At 46.2% G+C, this 18,565-nt stretch overlaps 1 protein-coding gene across 2 annotated transcripts in view; it reads left to right on the top strand.

The window, feature by feature from the left end:
- The window catches only part of CEP89 (centrosomal protein 89), a 1,308,678-nt gene that overhangs the window by 1,120,233 nt on the left and 169,880 nt on the right, over positions 1-18,565 (top strand). Inside the window, exon 18 of one of the 2 annotated variants that reach the window (XM_086945133.1) lies at positions 11,414-11,583. The exons of the other annotated variant lie outside the window; for it this stretch is intronic. Coding sequence (XP_086801259.1) covers positions 11,414-11,583 — 170 coding nt within the window. The remainder of the gene's footprint in view (positions 1-11,413; positions 11,584-18,565) is intronic. 2 annotated transcript variants of the gene reach the window in all.

Below are 18,565 nucleotides of genomic sequence, written 5' to 3'. Positions count from 1 at the left end.
GAGAACTTGACTGAAGAGAACTTGGAACTGGAGCAATGAGTGGGTCAGTGGTCTCACTTAGATACAGTACAGGAGATGTGGATCCACTGTCTGCACTTTCAGAACCAGTTTGAGATGGTTCTCCTTTTCAATTGTCCTTACCAGGTTGCTCTCTAGACACAGCCTTTGTGTAGGGCGATGCTATGTGCAGGAGGGTTGTCTCCAGCCAGAAGCACCCACAACAGAGAGGCGTGAGGTTTTTGCACCTGGCTGAAATCAGCCAAAGTGAAGAATATTATGAGGGTAAGACTAAAGGCTGGAGCTCACTTAAGGGATTCCACTTACCTTGAACACCCATCACCACCTCCATCTTCCAAATGAAAGAATAATTAGTACTGCCTTGTTCAGCCAAAAGTCTAATTGAATTTCTAAAGGAGCCTTGCCTCTTCTTTCCTCACTTCAGTGTCTAGGTTTCCTCCAACCATCTTCAGGAATGTCAGCAATATAGTTCCACTCTCTGGCGAAAAAAAACTCACTTTCCTCTTGTACAGCAAGTCAATCTTGGGGCGTCCAAAATGTATCCTGCAAGCCTCCGTTACTGTGGTTTACAAACACACAACTTGCATGTACCATGCAAGCCACATATACTAGGAATGTTAGTACTGCGATCTGGGTAAGCTCACAGAAGCTGAACTTTACACGAGGAGTAGGCCAGCAATTCTCCACTCCAGCGACACAGATGAAAAGGTCTGGTCACAGCTTGATTCACAAAACACTACACTGACACCACTGTTCTGTGCTAAACTCATGATAGGTACAAAAGTTCACTGTCAGTTCAATGAGAGCACGCTTGGTGTGCCCCTTCAGGTCACAGGACAGATCCAGGATCTTACTAATGTCAAGGGGCAGGTCTATGCCTCTGCCCGGACACTAGTTTAGTGTGAGGCTACAGTGAAAATAAAAAAACAGGATGCCAAATATATAAAATTAGGCACTCAGGGCAGGGAAAACATGACTTCACACCATTCAGGGGTCATTCCCGTCCCAACTGTAAGCTCAAAGAGGGGATGTTTTTCACCTCTCTGTTCCATATGGCAAAAATTGGGGTTTGCTTCTATTGCCTATGTCACTTGGGAGCCTCGTTGGAAATTCACCCTATTCTTAACTAACCATAAACAAAACGCGTTTATGATAACCCAAGATTTCAGCAAGACTGGGTTCTGTATGATGCATGAGTATTTTACTTACATTGATTTTTCCATGCTGTCAAAAAAAATATTGAGTGAGTTATTTCAGGTGATTAATTAGAAATGTTTGGCTGTTGGTTGGTGGAATCTGCTTATCAATGTGCCCCTTTACCAGGCTTCCCATCTCATCTGCCAGCTGTGCATGCCTACCAGATTGTAATGTCAACAATACCTCGTGGTTTTGTTTTTAGATCAGGCACTGAGATTTTTACATGTTTCTTTCTTGGTCCCGCTCGTAAAGCATATTTTACTGCGGGCAAAATACTCTTTATTAACATAATGATGGTAATCGATATGATTTACTTTATTACGGTCAAAGGCCATAAAAGTAGCACAAAATATAAAAATACTTCACATTGCTTGAAAACAAACAATACAACAATCTCAAACAGCAAGGTTCACCAACTGTTTTGGTAATCAGAGGTGTGTGTAGGCAGGGTGTTCGGTGTGAATATAGTACTTTAAAAGCACGCATGTACCCATTAAAAATAGAGTTTAGAAACGGGCATGCAGACTCTCCTAGTTGCAGCGTCCGCTCTGTCAGATAAAGTCCATTCTGAAACGCATGGATTACCCTTACTGCCACTGGTTAATTATCAGAACATGTGTTTGTGTTGGACCTACAAGTGAAACATCGAGCTGTTTAAACAGTGGTAATGGTGCATCCCAAAATCTTGAGTTAATCTACACAAATTACAGGCACGAGTTCAGTGCTTTAAGTGTGGCAGGTCCTACACATGCGTCGTCATTTTAACATGGCCCCAGCATGATGATGCAAGCATGTGTCGTCATGCATGTACGCGCATGTGCATTGTCGCAGTAAATATTCCGAGATGGCGGGTGACTTCCTGAAGCAGTATGGCAGCAGCCCTGCAAATTGAAGGCTTCCAGAGTCTCGAAACAAAGTTAAAAATAAAAAAAATGTGAAGAAGAGTTTGCACAAATAGGGGTAGTAAATAAAGAGTGGCTGGAGCTGCGGGGTAGGAGTAACGGAGAAGCAGTGTGGGTGTTTAAATTAAAACAAAAAAAGACAAAGCAGAGTGGAATGGGGCGGTGCCTTGTAAGCAACAGACGAGCTTTAGAGGGGCTGTGATTTTGGAGAGAAGCAGCACAAAACAAATGCAGACCAATGGAATATTCGCAGCAAAGAAAAAGTAGTTCCCTATTTAGGCAGTGGAAGAATACAAGTCATCCATTCAAAAGATGGGAAAGGATTATAACAAACACAAGAAGATGAACTAACAACATCAAATAAAGATGCACGCAATAAGGTTGACAAGAAAGCCAACCAGTGATAAGGAATGGACTAACCCAACGCCCACTGTAAGTATTGATAATGATCAACAGTCTGCTAAAAGTTATCTGTAGGTGAGATGTAAAAAGCAAAAAAAAACCATCCAGAAGCTAGCCAAAAAATCACCCAACCCTTGCTACCACAGTTGCACAACCTCCTTTAAATCAGATAGCTCCAGCCCTCTACCTCTTAGCCCCCACCAGTCATCTCCGTAGCTGGGGTTCACCTTACTAAAACAAAAAATATATCAGCCATTTGTTTAAGTATTGATAATTTGTATGGGCAGTTGCTTGAAGCCAAACATGAATTTGTGTAAAATCCTAAGTTTTCTTTGTTCATTATCATTCTCCTTGTGTTTACTTTCTTAATCATTTATACATTATTCGGATTGCTCTAAAATGCTGTTTAAGTGAATCCTTCCTATATGTGCTTTTTAAGTTTATATTTCAAAAGGGAAAATAATGTATTGGCTTTGTTTACTCTATTTATTTATTTTTACCGAAGATACTGGTCAGGCTAGTAAAATACTAGCCAAAGCTGGGGACAGCCACCTGCTTAGTTTTACACACACTGTAAGCAGTTGAGGGCTGGAGTTGTGAGGATGCTCACACACAACTGGACAGCGAAGCACTGGGCACTGTGGGAAAGTGCTCCTAGCACTCTGATTCCAGCACTGTTGGGATGTGAATTCCTAATGGTAGCACATGCGGGGGGCAGACTCAGGGCTCGATACTCAGCACCTATCGGGAATGCTCTCATCGGAAGCTATCCAGCCCAGAATTAAAACAAATGGCCAGCCAGTGTCGAAGAGCTGCTGAAGCCTGGAGCGCACACCGCTGGTGAGAGGACCCAGGAGGGAGTGGGAAGAGGAGAAGGGGGTCTGGACAGGAGCTGTGAAGTAACTGTATCCAGCTAGACTGCTCTTTTCCGGCCCACCATCCTCTGCTTAGTTCCTTTTGTAACCCTCCTTATCCAGGCAGAATGCAGAATGCAACCAGGGCCGGCAGGCCAAGGCTCTCCTGGGCAAGCTCTAGAGGCCATTGAAGCCTCTTTGCTGGCAGAGTGGAGGGGAATGTGGTGTGGAAAGGATGGATTGGGAGAGGAAGGGCAGCTGTGGATGGAAGCGGTGAGGAATGAGATCAGAAAGAGGGACTGGGAGAGGAAGGGCAGCTGTGGATGGAAGTGGTGAGGAATGAGATCAGAAAGAGGGATTGGGAGAGTAAGGGCAGCTGTGAATGGAAGTGGTGAGTAATGAGATCAGAAAGAGGGATTGGGAGAGGAAGGGCAGCTGTGAATGGAAGTGGTGAGGAATGAGATCAGAAAGAGGGATTGGGAGAGGAAGGGCAGCTGTGAATGGAAGTGCTGAGTAATGAGATCAGAAAGAGGGATTGGGAGAGGAAGGGCAGCTGTGGACGGTAGTGGTGAGGAATGAGATCAGAAAGAGGGACTGTGAGAGGAAGGGCAGCTGTGGATGGAAGTGGTGAGGAATGAGATCAGAAAGAGGGACTGGAAGAAGAAGGGCAGCTGTGAATGGAAGTGGTGAGGAATGAGATCAGAAAGAGGGATTGGGAGAGGAAGGGCAGCTGTGAATGGAAGTGGTGAGTAATGAGATCAGAAAGAGGGATTGGGAGAGGAAGGGCAGCTGTGGAGGGAAGTGGTGAGGAATGAGATCAGAAAGAGGGATTGGGAGAGGAAGGGCAGCTGTGGACGGTAGTGGTGAGGAATGAGATCAGAAAGAGGGACTGGGAGAGGAAGGGCAGCTGTGGAGGGGAGTGGTGAGGAATGAGATCAGAAAGAGGGACTGGAAGAAGAAGGGCAGCTGTGAATGGAAGTGGTGAGGAATGAGATCAGAAAGAGGGATTGGGAGAGGAAGGGCAGCTGTGAATGGAAGTGGTGAGGAATGAGATCAGAAAGAGGGACTGGAAGAAGAAGGGCAGCTGTGAATGGAAGTGGTGAGGAATGAGATCAGAAAGAGGGATTGGGAGAGGAAGGGCAGCTGTGAATGGAAGTGGTGAGTAATGAGATCAGAAAGAGGGATTGGGAGAGGAAGGGCAGCTGTGGAGGGAAGTGGTGAGGAATGAGATCAGAAAGAGGGATTGGGAGAGGAAGGGCAGCTGTGGAGGGAAGTGGTGAGGAATGAGATCAGAAAGAGGGATTGGGAGAGGAAGGGCAGCTGTGGACGGTAGTGGTGAGGAATGAGATCAGAAAGAGGGACTGGGAGAGGAAGGGCAGCTGTGGAGGGGAGTGGTGAGGAATGAGATCAGAAAGAGGGACTGGAAGAAGAAGGGCAGCTGTGAATGGAAGTGGTGAGGAATGAGATCAGAAAGAGGGATTGGGAGAGGAAGGGCAGCTGTGAATGGAAGTGGTGAGTAATGAGATCAGAAAGAGGGATTGGGAGAGGAAGGGCAGCTGTGGACGGTAGTGGTGAGGAATGAGATCAGAAAGAGGGACTGGGAGAGGAAGGGCAGCTGTGGATGGAAGTGGTGAGGAATGAGATCAGAAAGAGGGACTGGAAGAAGAAGGGCAGCTGTGAATGGAAGTGGTGAGGAATGAGATCAGAAAGAGGGATTGGAAGAGGAAGGGCAGCTGTGGAGGTAAGTGGTGAGGAATGAGATCAGAAAGAGGAGTTGGGAGAGGAAGGGCAGCTGTGGAGGGAAGTTGTGAGGAATGAGATCAGAAAGAGGGATTGTGAGAGGAAGGGCAGCTGTGAATGGAAGTGGTGAGTAATGAGATCAGAAAGAGGGATTGGGAGAGGAATGGCAGCTGTGAATGGAAGTGGTGAGTAATGAGATCAGAAAGAGGGATTGGGAGAGGAAGGGCAGCTGTGGAGGGAAGTGGTGAGGAATGGGATCAGAAAGAGGGGTTGGGAGAGGAAGGGCTGGGTGTGAACAAAAGAGCTGAGCAGTGTGGTAAGCAAGAGGTGGATAAAAGAAGGGCATGAGGAATGAGATGGGTACAAGAAGGGCAGGGTATGAATGGGAACGGCGAAATGTGGTAAGAAAGGTGATAGAAGAAAAAGACAATTTGGATAGGAGAGGTGAGGTGAGGAATGTGGTATGGGTGGGAAGGATAAAAGAAGGACAGGGTATACATGGGAGAGGAGAGGAATGTGGCAAGGAATGGGTGGATAAAAGAAGGACAGTGTATAAATGGGAGAGGCTGGTAATGTGGTAAGCAAGAGGTGGATAAAAGAAGGACAGGTTGTGAATGGGAGAGACGAGAAAGGTGGTAAGGATGGGATGGATAAAAGAAGGGCATGGTGTGAATATGAGCAGCGAGGAAGGTGGTAAGTGTGAGATGTGAGGGAGGAGTTCACGATGGTGGGACTGGGAGAAGAAGGGAACCACGAGGAACGGTAAATTGGGACACTGAAAAGATCTGAGTAGTTGACAGTGAGAGAGAACAAAATAAGGAGCTCAGGGTGAATAAAGAAGTATATATAAACAACAAAGGAGTGACTGTGATGAAGTATTAATGAAATAAACTAGTGAAAGTTAAATGTTAGCACCGCTGCGTACTGCACGCGTTATCAATGCTCACACACGTGCATGCACACAGCGAGACAATCTCAGTCTCCCTATATAAGCCCAGTAGGTTATCTTCTGTAGAAGGAAGCCAAGGGGCTTGCTGGTCACCAGGTGTTAGGAGGAGGGAAAAGAACCTGACTTGTTTGAAGGACCCTCACTCACCACTAGTTGGTGACATGCTTCATCATTGGGTCCCCGCTGGGGTGACCGAATGTCTCCCCAGCGTGCTACGACGCCTGGTTACAGCGGAGCAGGATGTGGTGAGTGCAACAGTGCCCAAATTAGGAGGTGACTAATCGTGAATGTGTAAATGTGTTAATATTAAAAAATGCAAAGGTTGTGCCTTTACAAAAATCTTTAATAATGGCCAACCTGCATTGATTAAAAACAAGGTGAGCGGACTCCTCAGGTTCTTAGTTAAGGAACCGGAATCCTAATCAAAAATTAGAGTTGGTCAACATGTTTCTGCTGTCAGGTTGCATTTAGCTCAGCATTCTTCAGGACCTACGAGAAAGTCCTCCGGTGGTGTACGCTCGCTACGGCGTACCCCCCCGAGAGGCTCTAGATGTGAAAAATATATACAGTGTAAAATATCCGCTGCCAGTTGCCTGGAAAGTAAACTTATTGGGAGCATTGATGTGAAGAAGCGTCCTCAACGAACCGTATTTCAACGTGCAATATGGCCTGATGTTTCTATTCTAAGACATTTAAAGACCTCTGATCTGCGCACAGTTAAGCCACCACCGAGGTCCCATAGTCCACCTCTTTTCTGACGTACACCATACACTGGTATCGCTGCACTTAGACACTTAGGGGGCTCTCACGATGCACTTCTTTGGACCTACAGCACTATTTCACTCGTATGGTGGTGAACCATGGCTGTCTCCCAATGCCCCTCTATCCAATGTAGTCCCATCCTGACCTCATCCAGTGCACCCCTCTTCTGTAACGTGTGCAGTGACCTCAAGCGTGCTCACACAGTCCGAATCAACCCTGACTCTCCTCATTAGTTAACTACTTTACAGGCCCTGAAAGATCTAGGGTAAACCCATCCTAGGCTGCTTGAGGCACAAGTACTGAGACAACCAAAGACATCCAAGAAAGCACATTTAGCCTGGAACAAAGTCTGTATTCTCGCCTAAGTAATGAGGCATGGACAGAGCTCTCCCAGTGCGCCTCCATGCTGATTTCACTGCACTACAGCATGCACACAGCTCTCGCAGTGCACTCCTATCCTGATTTGCAGCATGCGCTGATACTTATTAGCACGGTACTGACACATGCACACTGCATCCCCAACGACATCTTTTCTAACCAGTACTGGTGTGTTCTTGCAATCAGCCTATCCCAGCAGGTAGATTACACTAGATCCCCTCTATGGGAAGACAGCTCAGGAGGATACTACCTTCTGCAGAGATCAGCGTCACACGCCCGACTGTTTTTATCTTTTTGAAAAGGGTAAAATGAGAACACATTTTTATCTTAAGAATATCCAGCCAAGTATCACTTAGGGTAGGCTACCTAAAGGATGTTCCTTTGTTTTCATAAACCCAAATACATGACATATTCCACTTTATAGAAGGTAGCAAAATGAAACCATTCAAGGGGCATCCTCTGAATGATGTCAAAATGTTTACAACCCATCATCAAACAAAGGGACAGCTCGATCCTTGCTGGTGATGGTTGATGATGCAAGGTTGGGTAAGGGCCTAGATTTTTTTATCTGTCGGATGTGCAACGGGGACCTCTGAATCCATTCCTGCTGCTCCCTTTGCATCCTTATACCTGTTACTCCAGCATTCGGAGTAGGAAAAGTAAAAACACAACTACCAAAGAAACTAGTGTAAACCCAGAAGGGTGCATTGTGCCACTGGACAAAGGACACAATGAAAGTGCTAGGAGAAGGTAATTCTGTCACACAGGATGGAGGTCCTGCTAGTCAAGTGTAGCGGGAGGAAACCGGAGAGCTGAGATCTAACAGGAATAGATAATAACAGAGGGTGAAGCAGCAGTAGAACTTTTTTACACTGGCATTTTCACACTCTTCTCAGTGAAATTGCTGTTGTTTTTTTTTACCCTATTGCTCTTCTCATTCTCGTTCTTCTCAATTCAGGTTTTCTCTTACTTGCATCACTTCTTTTCGTCAGCTTCTGCTACGTAAGGATACCCTAAGGCAGGAGGTGTGAAATGTAGTTCCAGGGAACTAGGGTCAGACTCGTCTGTAGGGCAGTCTGGGAGTACCACGAGGGCTGGTCTGACAGGTCAGTGTTAGGGCTGTTTTTTGGGGCTGTGTGTGGGTTTTACTGCTATGTTCCCTGATATTGCAACAAAAATTGCCTACAGCATTCACAAATGCATGCAGTCTTCCATTCCTTGAAACACCTACACAGCATGTAAGTTCAAAACTGCCTGGATTTACATGTAGGCCTCTTTGTTAGCTAACTGGTTCGCTAATGGGTTCCACTTATATTTTGGTGCCCAGGCCTATTTTCTGTCACAACCCAGCCGTGCCATATCCATGAAGATTTTCAAAATACACACATAAGATCAATTTACATACAGTTAAACTAAATGGGACTGGTGCCTAATTAGTGGTAATCCTAAAAATATAGCGTCAAACGTTCCTTATGCTGAAGACCTCTGCTCTAAGGAAGGGGTACAAGAAATTAAACAGTAAATGTTAATAATTTGAAAGCATTTTGCTAGGTAAATTTTCATTTATCTCGTCAAGTGGTTCATTGCATATTGCTCACATAGGTGTGATAGAAACGTTTATCTTGATGCTAGCTGATTTGTTACTCTCTATCCAGTAAGGCTTGGTTTAAGAACTTGTCGACCACAAGATTCCAGTGCACTTGTCTTAAGCCACACTCTTAGTTACATAGGCCACGCCTTTTGTAAAGGATCCCTATTTGTGTTAGATCACTGCCCCTTGGGAGACCCTGCCCACCTTATTCATCCCACTTAAAGCACTATCTTATATTTATACAAGAGCACAGACTACATAATAAATAATTCTATGATTTAATTAAATTAGTCACCAAAATTCCCTGCAATAGTACATTTGATTCCTCATATTTAACAACCATCCATCAAAGCGCCCTATACCTCACCCGTACTTTAGCCCTTTCTTCCTAATAGCAGCTTCCAGCTGATAAAAATACTACAAACGTTCCCACCACTGTGGGGCTCGTGTTGGATTTTTTTCCCCTTCCAATAACGTGCCATACACATACAATATATGGGAAGTCTCTGTATTGTTTTTGAACATTACCATCCACACCTAGCATTACATGTTGCCTTGTATGCTGCATGCCACCATTCTAGGCCTGGTTTTCTCACGTTCCTTCTGCTATAGAATTCTCAAGTGAGTGTGTGCAAAGAGGCAGTGCGCATTCTTTCAGGAGCTCACACCGGTGACTTCTTAATCAAAGTGTTGATGGTGGATGAGCAAGGGAAAGTGTACAATTTAAACATGATAATGAGTTTACCCTCTGAAGCCTCACTACTTCTGGGGGGAAGGGGAATCACTGAACACCATTGTACGTTAACTTTGGAGTCCGCAGTCACAGCTGCCTTTCTTGGTCCTTTAGTGATCGCCTCCTGGTAGTTTTCACTTCCTTTGTTCTCCAGTTGTTCATATATCCGACAGGGAAACAAAGCTAGCCTGCTGCCTGGCTTGGCAACAGCACAGCAGCTTGTGACGGACTCTTGAGTAAATTACTTATTTCTAGTATGGTACATTGGAATTTCGGAATACTGGGGGACAAACCCTTCACAACAGTCATTCAAGAGCGTAATCAAGCGAAGCGTCCGGCTCTGGTCCTTCCATTCTGACAGAACAAAATTATCCAGAAGGAAGCACACTTGGGCCGTTGTATCAGATTACAAATCGGGAGTTGAGTCATCCTACCTATCAAGTCCTTATTCAATCTTCTGGAAGGTCAAATTTATGGCCCTAAGGCTAGGTGAATGGCCTTTTTACAGCATTTACCGCAACGTCGGCGCCCTAATCAGAAAATCGAATGCAGGGAATGCGGCTACCACTCCGAAAGTCTGGAGCACATATCCCGCGCATGCCCTACTCTGCTACAAGACAGAAGGACCTTACTGAGAGCGGAGTGGATTAAATTAGGCGTTCGTACATGTCGTCAGGCAAAAATGGCTGCTATGAATTAAGAAAATATAGATCTGAACATCCGGTTTACCAAATTTGTTGCCAGAGCTGCAAAAACGGGGAAAGAAAAGGCAGCATTTCTTTTGCCAGTTGGCCCAGACATCACCCTGTAATAAAAACTTAAGCGGCCACGGCCCCCCTCAGCAAGGCCTATATGGACACTGTGTTCAGCATCCCAAAACCAGCCGTCATATTGACTTGTCTTCCTTCTTTAAACTTTCTTAAAACCACTCTGTGACTGCCATGTTACTTAATGAGCTTGATCTGTAAAAGACAAACGTACATTCGGACAATTTTTTAATTTCATCCAATTCTACTGCTAGACTATTGCACTGCTGTTGTACTAATCAAAGTTCCTTTACCAATTCTTTTTAAATTAATACATGTATACGTGAGTCATACAGTTTTAACATTTTGTTATGATTTTAATTAATCAGCAAACAATAAAATTTGAACTTGTATGGTACATTCTTAATTTTCCATAGAGGCTGGTTTGATGTATTGTCGTCTGTCTACAGTGGTAATCATGTTGACAGGTACTGGACATTACAGAAGTCACTGGTGTGTGAAAATAGCCATTCATCTTTGATCACGTGTCCACAGCGCTCATAGGTGTATTTTGTTAGCAACGAGCCATTGGGAAGCTAACTGACACTGGGCTTTAATGGACTTGTGTTGGCATTATGACATTAGACCAACTAGCCTTATTCAGTGAGTTGAGTTAATTCTTTATGCAAATAGCACTTATTGTCAAATCCAAATATGGACCCCAATTGTTCTGTTTTCGCACATGTGCACCGCAATATATAAGAGCGTGGAGCGCATGTTGAAGCGATCACCAGCGATATGGCTCGGTGAGTGAACGCTCAGCGCCGACTCTCTGTGATCTGCAGATCACGGGTTCGAATTCTAAACATGGCCAACTCGGTCTTTCATCATTACGTGGTTTGTAAAGTGGGTTAACGTTGCATGGTTTAATATCTAGACTCATTGTATGAAACGCCATAAAAAGAAAGTGAATTGGTATTGTGAGGCATTAAAACGTACGTACCTGACTTTGTACAGGGCATGAGGGTGAGGGAGCCGCCGCTAAGCGCGCACGGTAAGGGAGCCGGCGCGCTCCGCTCGGCCGCGTGCGTGCTCGCAGCCCGCCATGTCCACCACTGCTCACGCGCCTTCTCTCCCGCAGGTGTACAAGGAGAGAGCGGCTCTGAAGGTGGAAGGCATCCAGAACCGGCTCACCGAGCAGGAGGAGGACTTCGCCGGGAAGGCGGCGCGCTACCAGCGGGAAATGAAGCACCTTCAGCGGATGCTGCTGGACCGGCAGGAGGCGCTGGATGAAGTGCTGCAGCAGAAGCGGTAAGTGCCCCTCAGTCAGTGGGAGGTGGTGGCGGGGGCAGCTGCGCCGCTGCGGGCGCTGGCTCTCCGCCGGACTGCCATCTGCTCGGCTTCTGATGCACAGACTACCCTGTGTGGAGGCGCTCCCCTCCGCCCCTCAAAGGCAGCTTCTGAAAACGACATTTGGCGGAAACTGCAGACGTTCTCAGAATGGTAATAATCCGTTCCTATTTCCTTTCTTGTGAATTACTTAAGAAAAGACAGCTGACTGGCATGTATGTAGGACCTACTATTACAAAACACTAACGTTTCATTTTGACTGCTTCGATGCGCTGTCTTCTCTGCCTGTGGTAACTTCTTGTGAGTGGAGTCACGCAGGAAGCGTGATGTCAACAAGATGAGTGTTTTGAAGGCCATTTCTTTACCGACGAGCATTTCTTCAGTTTTAGAGCTTTGGTTATGATATCACAGAGGATTGTCTTCTGAGACCCTATTTAGGCATGGCTGTAATTTAAGCCAGAAAGGAGATTTCCATTTACTCTTGGAAGACTTTTCAAACAGTTTTCATTTATAAAGGCCTGGACTGTAACATATGTATGGTATCGGATTGTGGTGCCTTTTTAGAAAATGCTTCAGTCCTGCAGAGCAATAGACAACCGCCCCCCTCCCACGAAAAGCAAGCATTGACAAAGCCAACAGATCAGACTTTAGTGCGTTTGCACTTGCATACACATACGGGCACAGTACATCCCTGGTCTGTGTAGTTTGCCTACTTCTACGCTTCGTATTTCTGTGCCCTATTTTTTGCTTCGCAAGCTTTTAGTTGTAAGGCATCGGCCCTGCAAGATTAGAGACTATAAACAAATCAGCACCACACACCAGTGGCGTAACAAAACTTTAGGGGGCCAACCTGCACAGTACATGAAGGGGCCCCCCTCCGATCACACTCAGGATCTCTGCTGACAGGGTACCGTGCTGAAGGGGCCCCCTGGAGCTCGCCCCTCCCCCCGCACCACGGGGGCTGCGGGGGACCTTTGTTACGCCCCTGCCACACCACCACCAACTGATCCGAAAAGCCAAGAAAACAGCATTCAAAGATCGACTTGACAACAACGCCCACAACAGCAAGGAACTTTTCAACATCGTCAAGGAATTTTCCAACCCCTCGGCCAACTCCAACGACATCACCCCCTCTCAAACCCTCTGCGATTCCCTAGCCTCTTTTTTCCACAACAAGATTGCTGACATCCACAACAGCTTTGACAACCAACCCGGAAGCCAACCCACCCCACCATCAGCTGACCATCTTCCCCCCGTTAACACCCTTAACGCCTGGAACCCAATCTCCACTGAGGACACCATCCGCCTGATGAATTCCATCCACTCTGGATCCCCCACAGACCCATGCCCTCACCACATCTTCAACAAAGCAGACTCCGTCATAGCTCCACACCTCCGAGACGTCATCAACTGCTCCTTCAACTCCGCCACCTTCCCAGAAGACTGGAAACACGCTGAACTCACCGCCCTTCTGAAAAAACCAACAGCAGACCCCACCGAACTCAAAAACTACCGCCCCATCTCGCTCCTCCCATTCCCGGCCAAAGTCATCGAGAAAGCTGTCAACAACCAGCTCGCCGCCTTCCTCGAAGCCAACAAATCACTCGACTCCTCACAATCTGGCTTCCGAGCCAAACACAGCACTGAGACCGCCCTCATCGCAGCAACAGACGACATTCGAACTCTACTGGACAATGGAGATACAGTCGCCCTCATCCTCCTCGACCTCTCTGCTGCCTTCGACACAGTCTGCCATAGCACCCTTTTACAACGCCTCAGAAACATCGGAATCCAAGGAAAGGCACTGGAATGGATCACCTCGTTCCTCACTGGAAGAACCCAGAGAGTCCGCCTCCCACCATTCAAGTCAGAGGCCTCAGAAATCATCTGCGGCGTACCACAAGGATCCTCACTCAGTCCCACCCTCTTCAACGTATACATGAGCCCCCTCGCGGCCATCGCACGCCAACACAACCTCAACATCATCTCTTACGCGGATGACACTCAACTGATCCTATCTCTCACCAAGGACCCCAGCACCGCCAAAACTAACCTACACGAGGGAATGAAAGAAGTCGCCGAATGGATGAAACAAAGCCGTCTGAAACTAAACTCAGACAAAACAGAAGTCCTCATCCTAGGCAAATCCCCTTCCGCATGGGACGACTCTTGGTGGCCGGAAGCCCTCGGAAAAGCACCCATCCCGACAGACCACGCACGAAACCTAGGCGTCATCCTGGATTCTTCACTATCAATGAACAGACAGGTCAACGCCGTATCCTCTTCCTGCTTTAACATTCTTCGCATGCTCAGAAAAACATTTCGCTGGATCCCCTCCGAAACAAGGAAAATAGTCACCCACGCTCTGGTCACGAGCCGACTGGACTACGGAAACACCCTTTACGCAGGTACTACCGCAAAACTCCAGAAGAAACTACAACGAATCCAAAACGCCTCAGCCAGGCTCATATTAGACATCCCACGCAACGAACACATCTCTGGTCACCTTAAAGACCTCCACTGGCTACCCGTCAATAAGAGGATTACTTTCCGACTGCTTACCCACGCACACAAATCACTCTACGACACCGGACCAGAGTGCCTCAACTCCCGACTGTCCTTTTACACCCCCTCCCGCCAACTTCGCTCTTCCAGCCAAGCCTTCGCCACTGTACCTCGCATCAACAAGACCACCATGGGAGGCAGATCCTTCTCCTACCTGGCTGCCAAAACATGGAACTCACTCCCCGCTTACCTTCGCCTCACCCAGAATCACCTAGCGTTCAGAAAGCAGCTTAAAACGTGGATATTCGACAATTAATCCTACCCCCCTTCCTAGCGCCTTGAAACCCTCTGGGTATGTAGTGCGCTATATAAATGTTTTGACTTGACTTGACTTCCTTCCCACGAGTGAAACAGTTTGCTTTAATATGCCCGATGACTCTGAAAAAGATGTGGACAGAGTCCCCAGGACCCTTTGTTCAAATTACGTGCAAGGCCAAACTTCCCAATCTGATACTAGCATTTTGACCGACTGTGGGAAGCTGGCTCTCTATATAGTGCACTACAAAGAAGTACACTGTGTTGAGCGTCCATTGGGTCCCCAATTGGTTTACAGAGGTTAAAGTATATAACACTAATGCTCTTTTTTTAGTTGTAGTGTGGGCGATCAGTTAGGTTTATCAGAGGGTAGTTCTAAGCATTTGTTGAACTCACAGAGGCAATAAATGAGAGACACACTCAAAGAATAAATCAAGCCTAAATTAGAACAAGCATTTGCAATGCAATAGGTCTCGCATTAGGAAAGTTTGAGCTATTGATATTGTAAATGACCAATTTTTTATTTATGTGTTGGTTTGGAAAATAGCGAAATTAATAGCATTGTCATTTACAATGCCAATAGTTTTAACTTTCGCAAATGTGACACCTATAGCATTTGTAATGCAATATGTGTTGTATTTACGTGACTTAGATGTATTGATATTACAAATAAAAATGGCTTTTATTTTTTTAAATAATGAATACTTAAAAGTTATTGTAATTTATAATGGCAATAGCTTTTGTAAATAACTTTTGTGAAGATTATGTTCATTGTATTTTATTGTGACGAAAATCCAAGAACAGAAGTGAACTATTAACATCTTTTTGTTACATTTGTAATGAAGCTTGAAATGTTGAGAGAACATATTTGAACCAGTTGTTGTTGAATGGTTGCACAGATTGATGCTGTGGTGGCGTGGAGTGATGTTGTGGTGGCGACGAGTGATGCTGTGGTAGAGCATAGTGATGTTGTGGTGCCCCTGTTATGTTATGTTATGTTAAAAAATACTTTTAGAGCGCACTTACACCCAACGGTTTCATGGCGCTGTGAGCAAAGGGAAAGCAAACGGTCAGCAGTGTAGGTAATAAAGAAAGAGTGTGATTATCCGTGGGCTTGGCGGAACAGTGAAGTTTTGAGGAGGGATCTGAAACAGGGGTAGGAAGTAGTAAGTCTCAGCTCCAAAGGAAGTGCGTTCCCGCATGAGGGGGCAAGGAAAGAAAATCTAAGGCCACCATGTTTTTTGCGATTAAAAGTAAGAATTGTGAGTAGGGCCAGATGAGAGGAGCAAAGGTTGCGCGAAGGAAGATAGTGGTGGAGAAGGGAGGAAATGAAAACTGGACCAAGGCCGGCCAGGGCTTTAAAGATGATGCAGCCTAGTTTAAATTCACTGCGTTTAGCCACTGGGAGCCAGTGAAGAGCTTTAAGCAAGGGGCGAACATGATGGTGTCTGGGCTGATGAAAGATTAATCTCGTGGCCTGATTCTGTACTAGCTGTAGGCGATTTAGCTGGTATGCAGGGATGCCAACATAAAGTGAATTGGCATAGTCAATCCTGGAGACTACCAAGGCCAGGAGAGCCAGGGTCAGGGCCTCCATGGTTAGGAATCGGGAGATCTTGCGGATTTGTCAGAGATGGAAAAAACAGGAGGATACCACAGCACTGATCTGGGGCTTCATGGAAAGGTCCTTGCTAATAATGACTCCTAGGCTTTTTGCAGAGTTGACAGCACAAGGGGGGAGCCAAGGCAAAAAGGCCAAAAATTAGAATTCCAAGGATTGGATGCACCTCCGATCAATAGCAACTCGGTCTTGTCGGAGTTAAGCTTTAGGTGGTTATCCTCCATCCAGTTGCTGATAAGGCACAGGGTGGACTGAAAATTGTGAATTGATTGGTCAGAGGAGTCAATGGCAAAGACCAGCTGGATTTCATCAGCGTAGTTCAATACAGTGACTTTACTACCCCGTAAAGACCGGATGAGGGGAGTCAAATACAGATTAAAAAGAAGGGGAGAGAGGGAGGAACCCTGGGGGACGCCACATGTCAGCTTAACTTTATCCGCTGACAAGTTGGAGAGGGGGACGGCCTGATGCGATTGCTCAAGAAGGAGCGGATCCACCCAAGGGCCGGCCCCTGGATGCCAGCGTCTCCGACACGGCCGACCAAGGTATCATGGTCGACCGTGTCGAAGGCGGCCGACAAATCTAGGAGCACCAATGCCTGGCTGATCTTAAGGTCTGCTCCTCTCCTCAGTTCCTCCATAACTGAGAGGATGACTGACTCAGTAGAATGGGCTGGTCTAAAGCCAGCCTGTTGCGAGTCGAGGAACTGAGTGCGTTTGATAAATGAGCTGAGAAAGTTAGTGACATGGGCCTCCAGCACCTTGCTGAGGTAGGGGAGCAAGGAAATAGGACGAAAATTACTCATTAAGGAGGGATCAGCATTAGGCTTCTTCAAGATGGGTACCACTTCAGATGTCTTGAAGGAGTCAGGGGCCAGACCAAGTCGGAGGGAGTTATTGAGGAGTGCCAAAGGGGGTTTGGGGCAAGCAGTGAAGGCCTCTCGTAAGATGTGGGGGGGGAGGACAGCAATCTGTGGGGGAACCAGAGCCCACCTTTTTTAGCAGGGTAAAAAATTCATCCTCAGATATCGGGGGTATCTGTTCCACTGTGTGAGAATTTCTGGTGGCAGATATAGTGACAGATGCAGGGATAGAGGATGGTGTACGTAGAGGAATACAGTTTTTGATTTTAGCAATTTTGTCCACAAAAAAAGAATTAAGGGAATCACAGAGGGCTTGGGAGGGGAGGGGCTTAATGGTCACTCTGTCGGGGTGTGAGAGATCCTCCACTATAGAAAAAATTTCTTTTGTCTTAGTGGCAGAATCAATAATCTTCTTAGAGAAATATGAGTTTTTTGCCTGGAGAATAGCTTGCTTGTAGTCTTTAATCTGGGCCGTGAATAACAATTTTTTCTCGGGGTCATAATCTCGCCTCCAGCTGCGTTTCTGCCTGCCTAAGTGTAAGTTTTTTTGTTTTGAACTCATCCGAGAACCTTCTCTGGGCATCATGGGGGCGCTTTAGTTTGATACGTCTAAATCGTGCAACAATGTTGCTGGCTGATTCAAGCCAGTGTTTCACGTGAGCCGCTGAGTGATGCTCTGGTGGTTCTGAGTGATGCTGTGGGGATGGGATAGATAGAGTGAGTGCGATAGATAGATCGATAGAGTGAGGGCGATAGAGAGATAGACAGATAGAAGGGTGATAGATAGAAAGACAGATAAAGTGTATTTATCCAGTATTGGGGTATCTTTCATAGATTCACATGCCTGAATCATTCCCCGTCGTCGAGGCGGGAGTCCCACGGTAAATTATATATATATAGCAGTGCCTAAAAACCATTAGTAGTAGGCTAAAAAAGTATATAGGCCCAACTAGGCCCAAAACTTAGCAGCCTATCTACCTCATTATGTAAAAAGAACTGAAAATGTAGCCTCAGCCAATCAGCTAACCTCACCCTCTAGAACCTTCCCAGCCCAGGCAGTTCTCCTCAGATTTTCACCGCACTTCGTGTGTAAGGGAGTCTCCCAAGTGCCTACTCAGTTTTTCTTCAGAAATTTCTTCAATTCTTTCAAGATGTCGGAAAAGAAGGCTTTATTCAAGGCCTGTGCTTCATGCTTCAAGAAGAGAGTTCACGTGGACGACGAGCACTCGGACTGTATTTATTGTTTGCATCCTTCACATGTGGTGAAGGATTGCAGGATATGTCGAACCTTCCCTCCTAAGACCAAAAGGGATAGAGAGGCGAGAGTTCTTTTGTGGCTGAAGTCGTCTGTCAGAGATGACGAGGACAGAGCCTCTACTTCAAGTAAGAGAGCCAGTTCCAAAGAGAGGTGTTCCCCTGAGAGATTGAAAAAATCTAAGTTCTCTCATAAACCCTCTGAATCCACAAAGAGTGCTGCGTCAACAGAGTCTTCTACTGTGAGTACAGTCCGCACTAAAGCTGTCACTTTAGTGTCTTCTCTCACTGTTACCACCTATTCTACGTCTTCTACTTCTTCAAATACTGTTTCCACCTCAGCAATTACTTCTCCTGTGATGTCCGTCATGGCCTCTTCTTCTGAG

The sequence above is a fragment of the Lissotriton vulgaris genome, chromosome 12 (assembly GCF_964263255.1).
Source record: "Lissotriton vulgaris chromosome 12, aLisVul1.2, whole genome shotgun sequence".
Taxonomy (NCBI): domain Eukaryota; kingdom Metazoa; phylum Chordata; class Amphibia; order Caudata; family Salamandridae; genus Lissotriton; species Lissotriton vulgaris.
Note: the sequence above shows the minus strand (reverse complement) of the source record. Positions and strands in the feature narration are given on the sequence as shown.